At 31.8% G+C, this 15298-nt stretch overlaps 2 protein-coding genes across 3 annotated transcripts in view; one reads left to right on the forward strand and one right to left on the reverse strand.

The window, feature by feature from the left end:
- Positions 1–13863, forward strand: part of LOC107442091 (multidrug resistance-associated protein 1) — a 70084-nt gene extending 56221 nt beyond the window's left edge. The window contains exons 24-31 of one of the 2 annotated variants that reach the window (XM_087155935.1): positions 1015–1214; positions 3639–3762; positions 3849–3950; positions 5322–5468; positions 9320–9478; positions 10001–10152; positions 12590–12754; positions 13676–13863. In XM_087155935.1, the coding sequence (XP_087012061.1) occupies positions 1015–1214; positions 3639–3762; positions 3849–3950; positions 5322–5468; positions 9320–9478; positions 10001–10152; positions 12590–12754; positions 13676–13727 (1101 nt within the window). In that variant the 3' untranslated portion in view covers positions 13728–13863. Of the gene's footprint in view, positions 1–1014; positions 1215–3408; positions 3527–3638; positions 3763–3848; positions 3951–5321; positions 5469–9319; positions 9479–10000; positions 10153–12589; positions 12755–13675 lie in introns of those variants that run through there. The other variant, XM_087155936.1, reaches the window with a different exon arrangement.
- The window catches only part of gogo (thrombospondin-1 like protein golden goal), a 52966-nt gene that overhangs the window by 6605 nt on the left and 31063 nt on the right, over positions 1–15298 (reverse strand). The gene's annotated exons all lie outside the window — the stretch shown is intronic.

The raw sequence follows: 15298 nt of genomic DNA on the forward strand, positions 1-15298 counted from the left end.
TAATTTTCCATGTTTTACCTCAGAAAATATAAAAGTGACTTCAAATTAATTATAAAATGTGCTAAGAGAATTTAACCTGCTGTGAATAAAAAGCGCTGTGTTTTGTGTTTTTCGTTTGAACGTTTAAGAACTTTTAATAGAATTTTGCCAATAGAATCGATACCATACCATAACTTTAAACAGAAAAGAAGAAAAAAATGTACAAGATCGAAGAAAATAAAATCCTGAAATTCAAAAATAAAGGTTATTAATGCTTAAAAGTTCTTCCAATATATTTTTTATATTTGTGTTTTAATTATAACGTCTTAATTTTAGATATTTATGAGTAGGTGAAATATTTCCATTATTATATTTCCAAAAATTATTCTTTATAGTAAATAGCATTTCAGATTTTTGTTTTCTGGTGATAATATATAAAAAACTTTGCTATTATAATGATATATAAGAAGAATCTAATAAATTTAGGCATCCCAATTAATAAACTATAAGGACAATTTTACAGTTTCAGATTGTTATCGGACAATATATTACAATAAAAGTTTTCTTATATTCTTTCTTTTATTTAATAGTAAAAAACGAAAATTAAAAAACAATAAAGAAACGATATCGACAGCCATTGAGATAGTTTTCTAGCTTTAAAATGTTACTTTTTAATTCTACAAGAAATACGAAGAAAATGTATGAATACTATATTTTCTGAACATTAATAATTTGTTATCAGAGTAAAGTTTGACAGCTATTATCAGAAAAGTGTCGTAACATTCAACTCATTTCTTTCAGAAAGTTTAAATAGAAAAGTTTTCATATTATTTAGTTGCGATTTTCGAGATATGTGTGCGGCGTGACGTCAGGAGATGGATAATCGTAACTTTAGCTTTGAGTAAAAAATGAACCATCCCTTCTCTATCCTCTCTTTAGCCCTGCTTTTCACTGGAAAAACAAAACCTCATAGTGCAAGAATCAGATAAATTCTGTTTTCTTTAAACTGGAATTAATTATTTTTTTTGTTTTCAGAGACATTATTTAAACACTCGGCAACAACTTCATCACTTAACAGCTGCCACAAGTTGTCCATTATCTGGTTTACTAGATGATACTTTCCAAGGCATTTCTCATATCAGGACATCCAAAGCGGAATCTAATTTTCTACATCGTTTTCATACAAAACTGGACACTCACAATAATTGTTTTTTTCTCTATCTAGTAGTTTCAAGGTACAGTAGCCATTTTCTTTACAAAGTTTATCTAATAATCGAATATCCAGACCAGGTGACAAGGTCTGCCAATGAAAAATGGACAAGAATGCCGGAAGATATTAACTGGGGGCCTGAGGCCGAAATCAGCCTTTGCTGGGCTGCCAATTTTTAACGCAGTTTGTAAAACTTTACTTCAGTGGCAACTAAGTTTATGTTTTAATGTATTATTTTTATTTATTTAAACTTATTTTCCAAACTACTACATATAAATTATTTATTTAAAAGTTCATAAACAAAACCACTTTATTCCAGTTCCTTCATGGTGGCACTTTAAAATGTTGACAAAATTATCAAAAAACCTGAAAGCTTTGAATTTGAGCCTACCATTCTATGAAATATTTTACAAAAGGCGTAGTAGTTGGCAGGCTTGCATGAGAAGCCCACATTGCTGTCGTTTCAGATATTTTAACGTACATTAACACTTAAAATTGAAAATTATGCACAATTTAGTTCGGAAAAAGTCATACCAAAGTTGAGGCGATAAGAAACTGCAATAAAGTCAGATAAAACATAACTTGAAGAAACTTTCACATTGTTTAAAATCATACTGACCTCGAAAGAGCAGTAACAGAGGGTTGTAATACACTTTTTAGCAGTTGGTGAAACTTAGTTTCGCCGATGAACAATTACTGAAAACCCATTCTACCAGAGGACAAAAGATTCCCAAGTAGCAGAGAACAGGTTGACTATAGATCTAAGTACTACTACTACAGTCCTCAAGTCTGTGAAACGTTCAAAGTCTACCTACTGCTCTAATTATTCGCCGGTGGTCGCTTACTCGATAAGTACTTTGTCCCGGTGAGTAAACCATATGCTGTCTTGAAAGATTCTGATCAAAACACAGTTCAGTCATCGGCATCACTAAGATATCTAATGAAAACCCAGTATTCATCGAAAATTCTCACAAATTAAAGCTGCAAGAAAAACTTTAACCCTCCATCTAGCCTCCTTATCTCACCATCGAAGTCGACCATCAAGTGACCAAAAATAGGGGTTACATAGCTGCCAATTTTATAGCACTTCAATGACTTTTTTCTATAGTGGTAGTGAAAAAGAATAGAATTGGTATTTGTTGAGAAATGATTTTAAATTTTACCAGCAGTTAAAATTTTTATTGAATTCTTTCTCTCTTTTACATGGTCATTTAGTTTCTATGAAGTAAGGATACAAATTATTTTGAATTATATTATTCAACCTAGAATCAATCATGGTTACCACTTTCGAAATGAAAATACAAACTGTCTCATAATGTGAAAAAGTTTGCAACAGTGGTGTAGACCCATGACTTTTTTAAAAGATTTATGTCCTATATGCTGATTTTTAAAAGTACTGTAAGGTTTATATATACTTATCAGATATTTGGATTTATAGAATTAATGAAAGGCATACGGGATCTGCAAACTACTACGCTTTCTGTTAAATATTTTATAGAGTGATAGTCATTTTAAGCCAAAGCTTTCAGAGTTTTAGGTATTTTCGCTAACATTTTTAAGGCCTCACCACGAGAGAGTTAGAATAAAATGTAGAACAACTTTTACCCTTTTTGTAAAAATTTATTCTAGTGGTATCTAAGTTTATGGCTTAATGTATTGTTTTTTATTCATTTGAACTTATTTTCCACACCAGTACACATAAGTGATTTATAAGTTCATATGCAGAGCCACTTTGTTCTATCTCTTTCTTGGCGAGGCTTTTAAAATGTTGGAAAAATTACCGAAACTTCTGAAAGGTTTGATTTTTAAATGTTTTCCACTCTATAAAATATTTTTCCAAAATCGCAGTAGTTGGCAGGCCTGAAAATGAAGTTGCATATGAACTTTGAAACCATTTACATGTAGGGGTATGGAAAATAAGCGTAAATGTATAAAAATAGTACTTTAAAAGATTAACTTAGCTACCGATAGAATAAATTTTTACAAAAAGCGTAGACAGTTGGCAGCCTGTAGAGGATGTTAGTTAATTTGACTTATAAAACTAAAAATGAGATAAATCATAAAATATAAAGGTAAAAATGAAAGCTAACTTCACATACGCGCACTTAGTCAAAAGTGTATTTATGCATTGACGTCCCAAAGACCAATCTGAGACCACGTCTGAGAATCGTGATATAAAAGTGTATTTATAATTCTTATGGTTCGTATTGTTTATTTAGATGGATAAGTTGCGTCTTAGATATTTTAACAGGTCTGTTAGTGCTTGTAACAACAATTGCAGTCTTTTATGATTAAGAGCAAGGTAGAAGTTTTATCGTATTTTCGATCAAATATCTTATGCAGGTATTTATTAGAAAATTGGCGTCACAAGGACCAATCTGAAACCATTTTTGATAATTGTGATATAAAAGTGTATTTATAATTCTTATGATTTATATTGTTTATTTAGATGGATTAGTTGCGTCTTAGATATTTTAACAGCTCTATTAGTGCTTGTAACGACAATTGCAGCCTTTTATGAACAAGAGCAAGGTAGAAGCTTTATCGTACTTTCGATCATATATGCTATGCAGGTATTTATTAGAAAATTGTCTATTTTACAAATTATATCATTTGCATTCAATGCAATAAATGCAATTTTGATTTGGTATTTTTCTAGTTAGGAGAAGTTTTGACAGCTTTGGTGTACACAAGCTCGCAATTAGTTGCTGATTTATCCCCATTCGAAAGAATTATTGGATTTTCTGAGCTGAAGCAAGAAGTAAGTGGTGAAAAATTTTATTGTGTTTTCCATATTAATTTTTGTATTTTCATTAACAAAACCTTGTATTACTGAGTTTTAGTTTACGAAACTTAATTTTGGTCAAAAAAACATGTTAGGAAAATTAGCAAGGATAAGTTAGATTATTATTTTTTTTAATGGCGGGCACTTGGGAGGATGTATTGTCCCATTGGCCAGGAGTGCCAGAACTGCTACTCTTTTCTCGTTACCCAGTGGGCACCTGTGGCGAAGCCATGGCGGTGGAGCTGCGTCGCCCAAGTCACACAACCACAAACCCGCTTATAGGACAGGTCACATTCACACAATCACACATAGGAGAAAGGACATAGAACACAGAGAGAAAGAAACATTCATGCCCTGAGCGGGATTCGAACCCGCAACCATTGGCTCCGCAGTCAGGCACGCTAACCACTCGGCCACCTGGTCGGTTATGTTAGATTATAAAAATCACTATTTTGGTGTGATTCGTACCATAAGAGCACGGAACATAAATATCCTAAAATCGTGTAATAAAACTTTTCAACTACTTTCCGTAACAAGGTCTAGATAGTTACTTGCAAGATTCAGTAAATCTTGTTATTAACTATCTTAGGGAATTAGATAGTTAGTAAAAAGCACACTTTCAATTTGACATCAGTTTAAAACCAGTTTCCCAGAGTGCCCCTGTGAGTTCACCCGGGGGTATATGGCTCAGGCTTCCATTTTGAACTTCTTTAGTAGTTCTCTTATTGCCTTGGCTGTATATGGTTTAGCGTTGTAGTGCGAACATGATTTCAAGAGAAAGTTTACCCAAATGTTTCGATTCGATCTCCTACCTTTGCATGCTTTCAAACACCACCGGTCATTGACTCTTGTCTAGCTTCAGAAAATTGACAAGAAGCAGCCATTAACTGTCGATTGCTTAGTTATGCGTTGCTTCAGAAACGCATTACATAGATAGACAGCTTCTAAGTTATTATCATTTTATGACTTCTCGCATGACAAATAATGCACCAAATAAAAACATTGCGCAATTTTCTTTCGTCACACCTGCAACTACACTTCTATCTTCATCCAAGTTCGATCTAGGTAAGTTTTTTAAATCATCCAATAAACACATATGTCTTCCAACACCAAAACTGACTTTCCTACATTGAAAAAATTTAAGTGGAAACTGTAAAAAAAGGTTTTGTTTATAGTCCATTAACTTTATTGGAATAATTAGTTATTTTAGACCATTCATATGAGGGTTTAATTGTTTGTATTGAGTAATTTAAAATTCTAATTTTATATTAAAATTGATCATAAAAAATTGAGTAAATATTTTCCCTCATCAGAATTAGTAACTTTTATTCACTGAATTGTTTTTAGTCAGAATGGGAAGATCCAGCTAATAAACCACCAGAAGATTGGCCTGAGTTTGGTTCCATACGAGTTCATAATCTGAGCACCGCCTATGGAGAAGGAATGTATCCAGTTATTCATAACATAAATCTTTCAGTAGCCTCAAGAGAAAAGGTTTGTCTCACTATAAAAAAGTCTCAATTTTTTTCTACTTAGCATATTTCATAGTGGTTGTCAATGAAACCACTACATTTTGAACTAATTAAATTTACCTAATGATATGTTTTTATGAACTATTTTCATTTAAAAACTGAACAAGAATAGTAAATCTCGTAATGTCGTGAAGATAAGCAAAGTTGTCGTGTTCAAATTGTATCATTATTCAAAATTTTCCTATCTTGCGAAGTGTTTAAGGTAGGGTTGAGCCATAAAAATTTAGAATTTTATTTCTAATGGTACAGTCAGTGGGGAAAAAAATGGTTCACTTTCATAACTTTTGATTTATTGATCAGATTTTCATATTCTGTAAAGTATTTTGGTAATATCCAGACCTAACAACTTTCTATGCTTTTTGTGAAAATTTATTCTAGTGGTAGCTAACTTTATGTTTCAATGTATTATTTTTTACTCAGTTGAACTTTTTCTCCACATTACTACAGATAAATGATTTAAAAGTTCATATGCAACGCCCCTTTGTTCGAGCTCTTTAGGAGTGTGACGTTCAGGGTAATAAACTTTTTACGCTTTTTGTAAAAAATTATTCTAGTGGTAGTTAAGTTTATGTTTTAATGTATTATTTTTTATTCATTTGAAGTTTTTTACATACCAATACTTATAAGTGATTTGAAAGTTTCTATGCAACTCCACTTTTTTCCAGCTCTTTCCTAGTGAGGCTTTAATTTCTAAAAAAAATCTCAAAATTGCCTAAATTTCTGAAAGCTCTGGTTCTTAAATATACACCACTCTATAAAATATTTTACAAAAAGCGTAGTAGTTGGCAGACCTGAATATCTCAATGAAATCTCTTTAAATATGCATAACAGTTAATTCTAACCGTCATGGTGAAATTCGCTTATTACCAAAATTGTTTAATGATCAAATTCCAATAGTTGAAAGTGCAAATTACCTTGGACTAATCATAAACAGCAAACTTACATGAAATTATCACGTCAAAAGCATTATAGGCAAAGAAAGCGCAGCAATAGTAGTTATACAACCTCTAATTTACCATCAGAATATGTCTCTAAAGTTAAAGAAATTATACAAAAATGATCCGTCCAATACTTTCCTATGCCTCAGCTGCCTGGTCAACAATACCAAAGCAGCTCATGAAAAACTAAATGTCAAAACAAGATCTTAAGAAAAATCCTCTGAGCCAGATGGTTCATCCGGAATACAAATATCCATGAAGATCTAAAAATCCAACTACATCACCGCACATATCTCAACTTAATGCAGATTTTTTCGGCAAAGCCACAGAATGCAGTACAGTCAATTTTAACGAAATATTCAACTTTGAAAACTTCAGTAAAGAGAAGAAATATAGACCGATTGCTGCACATTTCACCTCCGACGACTAATATCACAACTATCAAAACAAATAACATTTCCTAACTTCAAATCTTATCTGAAAAATGGATATTCAAGACGTTTCCTCATGCTGACACATTTTTACTCACCTACAACAACAATTACAATTTTGAAGCAAACATAGTTTAGAGCAAGCTGCTCTTATTATTTTCATTTATCTTTTGTAACTTAAGCAAAGTGCTTGAAGTGAATATAAATCAACCCCACTGCCTGCTAACCACAATGACCGAACCCAAATTCATTATGAATGGATTGCTAACTAAACCGCACTACTAGGATTAGGAATTTGCTTATTTTCACCTCAAGAAAAAAATTTCTGATTAAACATGCCTTTTTTTTTCATCGAATTTATATATATTACCCACGGAATAGGTGAAAAGGACAAAGTTTTGAAAAGCAGGCTTTTATAGTTACTTTACTTTAATTATTGTTAGTTTGATCATATATATAATCAATGTTAGCTCAAAGTATAATTAAATGATTTTATTTTGAACTAAGTAATGGGGAATTAAATAAATCAAACAATTATAATTCCGCCCACAAGTAAACTGCTAAAGAAATACTTTGATTACCAGTTTTATATTTTTACCCAGATTGATACGGTTTTATGCTGGCACGCATTTGTGACAGTCGGCGCGAAAGGGTTAAACTCTATAACGACTCAAAAATTTGTTACTAGTATTTTAACAGGGTATATTTCTTTTCTTATCTTTTGAGTAATTGGTTTAACTATAATTCTCTTACGAAAAGTTATAAACTCTTGGCCGAAAGACAAATATGTTAGTTAATGGAGAATTTAGGTTAATTATTTTCGAGCCGTGATGGCTTAGGGAATACAGCGTTCGCCTTCTAATGAGGTGAACCGGGTTCGAATCCCAGCAATAGCAGGTCGATACAAATTCCGCATCCTTCTTGCACCGACCACAGTGTTGACATAAAATATCCTCAGTAGTAGCCATATCCTCACCATCAGACTAACCTGAGAGGTTTTTGTAGTTTTCCTCTTCATGTAGCGCAAATGCGGGTTAGTTCCATCATAAAGTCCTCCACGAAAGCAAATTTCCCCCAAAACTTGATCCAGGTGTTCCCTTGTCTTCTGGATTGGGTTCAAAATTAAAAGGCCACAGAGTTGAACATTAGTAGGGGTAAACCCAATATTGGGTCGGCTGTTCAACGACGGTTATAAAATACAGTAAAAAAATTTACAAAATATTAAATTTTTTAAATATTTGGAATTTTTCAAAACCTAAACTAGATTTCGATGAAATTTGATCACTAAAAACATGCTTAAAAACTAATTAAAAAAATTAATTATAGAATGGTGTAACGGAAAATATGAAAGTTGATTTCGATGCCTAATTTAAGTAGATGATTAAGAAAGATAATTATTGTAGTAAAACTGTTATTCAATTGAAAGAATATTTTATCCAAATGACTTTTAAAGTAAAATAGTAAATTTGTTCGTTAATAGTAGAATAATTGTTTCTTTTAAATATAAATAACTTCAAGTAAGTGCAAATTTGAAAAATTATTGTTTGGAAGTGAGCCATATTTGGAAGATTTTGTCTTTAACACTGAAAAAGACACCAGTGCTTCAAACTGTAACCATAAATTATAAATAAATTATTAATCATAGCCATAAATTATTAAAAAGCAAAATATTATATTTTCATTTATTTCAACCTGAATAATACAAAATAAAGAAAATGTATTGAAAAAAATGTTTTATATAAATTTATCGTGGGAGGGTTGCTAACAAAAATCTATATTTTAATTTCCTTTGAAACTAATTTTTTTAAAACACTGTTTTTTTTAGAGGCAGTTCTTTGAAATTCACGAAAATCCGGAAATTTAGCGGTATTTCAGGGAGCTGTAGACACCCTACTTTAAACTAATAAAGAAAACTGTAAAGTATAACTCAATCAGACTATATTGGCTGATTTAAATCTGCTTATTCCAATAAATCTATGTAAAAAGTTTTAACTACTCTGGGCTTACTGAAACCAAGAACCAGGCTCGTTAAGAAATAAATGATAGATTTTTGAATACCCTTAAGATATGCGGGCTCACTGCTGTAAGCCTTAAAATTGTTATCCTGATTAGAAAGAATTCAAGTGATTTCCAGTTAGTCTATAAACTTTGTAAATAGAATAGGCATAGATTTCCCACTCCAGTATATTATCCTTTCTTGCTGAAACATATTGCCGTGGGAAAAAGCAATCAGTAACTATGGTAACAGAGGGAAAAAGTGTGAATAATGGGTAAATCATCTAACCTTGAGACGTCTATTTAAGAAAAAACAATAGCATATTCAAAATGACAAGGATTGTTTACTAATAGCTGGATTATTCACTTTATCTACAGTAACAAGTTACTTATTTATTACTTATTGTTACTTATTAGTTACTATTACTTATTTTGTTCCATATTTTCAGGTAGCTATTATTGGAAAAGAAGAATCCGGAATCTATACTTTCCTGTATACCTTATTCAGACTTATCGAACCAGCAGAAGGAAACATCGTTATAGATAATATATTTACACAAAATTTAGGACTTCGAGATTTACGTTCGAAATTAGGTGTTATTCCACAAGTATGGCAGCTTTGTTAATATTTACCGGATGTCCGGCGGATGATGGATGTCAAAATTAAAAATCTCGAAAACAAAAGATAATAAATGAATAAAACACACAGCATTTTGTTGTGAAAGCTGTAAAAATTTTATACAGAAATTTTGGGATTTAATTACAAAAGTTACCAACAGATGGCACTTTACGCTTATTTAACGTTCTTGAAATTAATACAAATGCCTTAGGATTGTAATCTAACTTGTTATATTCCAGTTCCAGTAACATACATTGTTCAATAGAATACATGGTTTAAACCTATCCGGTACGATAACCTCCTTTCACGTTTAACGCTAGAACTGCTACAATGGCTTGTGGTGCCATCTGTTGACAACTTTTATAACCTAATGTAAAAATTTCTGCATGACATTTTTACGGCTTTCCCAATAAGCATATCTTTTGTTTTATCAGTCAGTAATCCGCTGGACATTAAACATTAATTATGTAATTTTGTTCGTTGTTTATTAAACTATATATTATGTTTTCAGGAAACTATTATTTTCAAAGGATCACTCAGGCATAATTTGGATCCAGGTCAAATATATTCAGACGAAGAAATGGAAGATGCTTTGGAAATTATTCGTGTAAAATACGGAGTTGAGTTTCCACAGCTTGACAGTATTATAGACGAACAAATGAGGTACGGTCATAGCTGCCAACTTTTGCGCTTTTTGGGGGGGAATTTTTTTTTCAATATTACTGAAAAAACAGGGTAAAAGTATTTATGCCAATCTGAAAGTTCTAGCATCCTTCAGTATTTTAAGTTGTAGTGAAATTGCAATTCAAGTTAACACGTTAAATGCCACACTAATTTTACATGGCTTGGCTGTCTGGCCAAACGGTAAATAACTACAACTAAATTTGCAATTTTAGACAGATTTTGCTAGTTTTTTTTAAAAGGTTTAGCATGAAATATTTGAAAAAAGTGGTAAATTATATAGGCCTACGAGTTGTTTAGAAATAATGGTAGATAGAAATCTACTAAATTGTATTTATTAAACCAAGAATTAAACTACCACTTAAAAATATTTATTCGCTGTCCGGAACAAATTGACTTCTCTGTGTATATAAATAAACTATTTTTGTGTTCTATATTGCATTAATTCGCCGACCGGTCTGTGTAGGGGTTAGGGAACTGCCGTTGCAGACCTATATGTAGTAGTTCGATGAGGTGGTAGGAATGTAAATGGAGTATTAATTTTCAGTACGTAGGGATGCCAACTGCGCAGCTTTCTGCAAGAGTTTTAATAAATTGGGTAATGAATTAAACAGTAAAATTTGTAGGTAGCGAAAGGACGATTACACCCATTTTTTAAAAGTGTCATCTCGAGGTAACTACTTCTTCTTCTTTAGTTATGCTAGCTGGGCTCCTGTAAGGACCAGTCATCGCTGGGATTCGATCCGGGTTCACCTCATTGGAAAGCGAACGCTCTATCCCCTGAGACATTGCAGCTCAGTAAAATATCATAGGAAAAGATAAATTTTGCAGCACAACATTTTCACTTCATTGATTAAAAATGTTAGTTCTAAGAAAACTATTACACTGTTCTCCGCGTATTGAAATCATGCTCGTTTTGAAGACATTTGATTTTAAAGAGCGGCTGATTTTATAGAATAGAATATCTACACTTAAAGAAAAATTATTTCAAATTCAAACTTACTAAAAGTTGAACTAATTACTTCATTTATATTTTATTACAACTGAATTTGCATTTTATTCGCATGACTGAAATTTTTAATTTGCAAATGGGTTTTAAAATTATTTGCGTAATTGCTTGATTAGCGAAATATGAAGTTAAAAATTTAACATAATTTTAAATGCTTATAAAAGTTTTTGTAAGTTTTAATATTTTTTTTTACTTTCTATAAAGTATTTCTTTTTAAATTTTTAATAGCATCAAGTGCTTTTCAGATAGATTTACCTAATTTAATCATTGAGACTGAAGTACAGATAGCAACAAGATTTTTTGTTCTTAAAACATATGCCTACCAAAACAATGACTAACAGTAACAACGATTAATTTATTTTACAAATGTCAGTCTATTGGATATCATGCCTTTTGACTACGGTCCCTCCAATACTTTTTCACAGTACATGCACCATCTGTCCAAAAGTACCCGGACACTCATTGGTATGAATTTAGAGCAACCTGAGGCACATATTAATATGATGTTGGTCCCTCTTTTGCATCGATGACAGCCTGCACATGTCTGAGAAGAATTTCACCAGTTTTTGATAGGTGGCCATAGGAACTGACTTCCAGGCTCCATCGCAACTTAAGTGAGTGCTTGCAAAGAGGATAGTCGATTTGACTGGGTACGTAATCTGCGGTATAATTCGTTCTAAAGGTGCTCTATAAGATATATATGGGTGTTATTAGAAGGCCAGTCCAGTTTTTGAACACCCATTTTATCAAACCACATCTGTCCAAACCTCGATGTGTGAATGACAACTAGAAGAGAAATATGTCTTCCCCGAAATACTGCCATAGAGTTGGGAGTCAGCCCAATTATAGGGCGGACCCTTTCATACATCCCTTCATTGATCCACAGATCCTAATTTTGACCAGCACCAAAGAACAGATCCTTATAGGAACATTCAGAATTTTTTGACCCGACATATTTAACGTGCCCCAGTCACTATTTACAACACGGGAAGCTGATTACGACCTCAGGAATCCAGATAATAAATTTGTTTATGTTTACGGATATTGATGGGCTGATTATTCACTGTTTCCCTTGCAATTACAATACCTGCCAACTTTTTCTGTTTCATAGAATGATTTCCCACTGTGGTAGTAAAATGAAAATTGGAAATTCATTTCCGGCAAAAATGCATTTATATTTTTTTTCCAGATCTTAAGTGCATAATCGAACTGTTAATAAGCATTTAAACAAAAATTCTACCTATCTATGAGTGATGAAGGTCATGAATATTCTAAATTTCATTTCTAAATTCAGGAATGAAATAAAAAAGAATTAGTTTTGCTATCACTTAAAAGTTAAATTCAAAAATAACTGACAGCTATGAAATACTTTTCGAATAATATACATTTTTACTTATTGTTTTTATATAGTAGTGAAGAAAAGTATCTACTGTCTATTGCTCGTTGTCTCTTAAAGAAGCCCAAGATCGTTATTATAGATGAGCAGGAACCGCCTAATGCAACCACCAGATCTCTTTTTCAGGAGAGCACCGTCTTATCATTTTCCGAACAGACTTTAACGGACTACACAGGAAGGTAATATATAAAAACTTGCATTAACTACACTCAAAAAGTTACGCATTAGTTACGGTTCCTACCAACACCTCCTAGAAGTAGGAAAGCCTCAGCACGGATCAATTTAGTAGTCCGATGTGACGAAGTTAACTGCGCAGTAGATGAAAAATAAGAAAGATGTCATTACTTTCGGGGTACTAAGCTGCGCAGTGGTTGAAAATACGAAATATGTCGTTACGTTTGGACTACTAAAGGATATTTATGGTAACCCGTGCTGAGGCCTGCTCCTTTCTAGGAGGTGTTGTTCCTACACACCTTAAAGATATCTCATCGTAGTACAGTAAAACGTGTCAAGTTAATCCCCCTTGTAAGTTAACTTTCTGTCTAAGTTGACCTCTTTTACCAAGATGCGAGTTAACGCTATATATTAACACGCTTATAAGTTGACAACCTGTCTAAGTTTACCTCTTTTAACAAGAAACGAGTATATACTATATATTAATCACCCTTGTAAGTTGACAGCCTGTCTAAGTTGACTTCTTTTATCAAGAAACGAGTATATACTATATTTCAATCACCCTTGTAAGTTGACAACCTGTCGAAGTTGACCTCTTTTACGAAGAAGCGAGTATATACTATACATTAATTACCCTTGTAAGTTGCCAACCTGACCTCTTTTACAAAGAAACGAATATTTACTATATGCTAATCACCCTTTTAAGTTGACAACCTGTTCAAGTTCGCCAAACCGGCTCTTATGTTGGAAATGCATTAGACATTATTTTCTTTCTAAATTACATTAGAATTGCGCAACTTTCTATGAAATTTTATAATTAAACTGTTAAGTTTGGGTCCATATGAGATATTTAACCTCACGACAAAAGAATATTCACAAAATTGTGCACATATATACAAATTCCTAACATTACTATTTCTTTTCAGGGTCATTCGCTTTATGAGTGGGGAAATCGTTCCTGAAGAAACTAATGAATAGTTTATTGAGTTGAAGACTACCATTACCTGAGCTTATTTATTACTTCATTACAAAGACTATTCATTTCATTTAGTATTTTAACTTATCATTACTTTGTATAATGTATTACTACAAATTAAAAAGATTTTCTACCTAATTTGCAATTTTTTTGAAAATTTATACGTAAATATTACATTAAGTAGCTGAGGCTTTCGTTGCAAAATGGTTCAGTTTCGAATTCGTGCATTGAATATAAGTGCCATATTTGATAACAAGCAAATGTAATGATAGTATTACAATAAAAACAAACAGTATGATATTTATTGAGCTATTATTGAGCATCATAAACACCTTCCGCTCCGATTCTTTGCCTGCCACACAAGTGACTACATTATCAGTATCATTGTGAGTAAATACAGTCTCGCCATCTGTTGATCAGGCAGAAATTTATAAAAAATTTAAAAAAAATAAGTAATACGGAATATCCTCCAACAGCTATAAAATTTCCGTTGTTTCCGAAAACATATTTCTTATTGGAAGCTCAAATATTGCATCGCAATAGATTTAAAAGAATTTCGGCAACAAGTACTTATCAATTATTTAAAAAGTTATATAAAAATTCATATGGAAAATGCTCATATTCATAAGCTCTGGTAAAAATTTAAAAAAAATTCTGTTCGTTTAAAAATTTTTGCTTTAGTTCACTACAGCCAGAAAAAAATATTTTATCTCTTTTAACATGAAAAATTTTCGTATCATTTTTAGCTTAGAAAAATAGTAATAGTTCCAACACACACTAAAAAAAGAAAAGAAACAATATTTTTAAGATCATTTTATGATTTTTCATTATGTACAGTTATTACAATCAACATCAGTAAAATTGCACAAAATATTATTTGGAAGGTGATTGCCTTTGTAATCCTGTTTAACATTGTTATCATATGATAAAAAAGAACGGATACAAGAGCATTTTAAATTAAATGCAGTATACCAAAATTTAAAAATAGATCCTTAAACATTTAAAATAGAAACAAACAAAATAATAATTGAATTCGTCTTCAATATTAATTGAAAATCTATAACGCACACTTACTCTGTATAAATAAATAATATCACACTAAAATAAAGCTATATGATGTGCAAGTTAATAAATTATCACTTAACACGCTGAATGCCGATCTAATGTTTGCAAACCCATGACGCAACGCGAATTTAATACTACTTAAGCGTATTTTGAAGAAAAAATGAAAGCGAATAATTTAACTTAACATAGTTATAGTTGGTAATCTCTGCAAGTTTATGAGCAACCTTGGAGGCTGGCACGGGTTTCTTACACAATGCCGGCGATGCTAACTTGCTCCGTTTTGTAAAAAAGTATTTTTTAGTGGTAACGAAATTTAAGTCACTTTTAGTTTAGTATTTTTCATGTAAGTAATTTTTCCAGACTATATATAAACAATTCATGGTATCATATGAAATGCAATTTTTATGCCAATATCACGTGGTGGCACTTTTAAAGAGTGGGCATTATTACCCTTATTCTAAAAGTTTTACTCTTTAATTCGCTACCAATTTATTAAACATTTTGCTGA

This window comes from Parasteatoda tepidariorum, chromosome 12, assembly GCF_982258835.1.
Source record: "Parasteatoda tepidariorum strain Cologne lab strain chromosome 12, Ptep-v5.0, whole genome shotgun sequence".
Classification (NCBI taxonomy): Eukaryota; Metazoa; Arthropoda; class Arachnida; order Araneae; family Theridiidae; genus Parasteatoda; species Parasteatoda tepidariorum.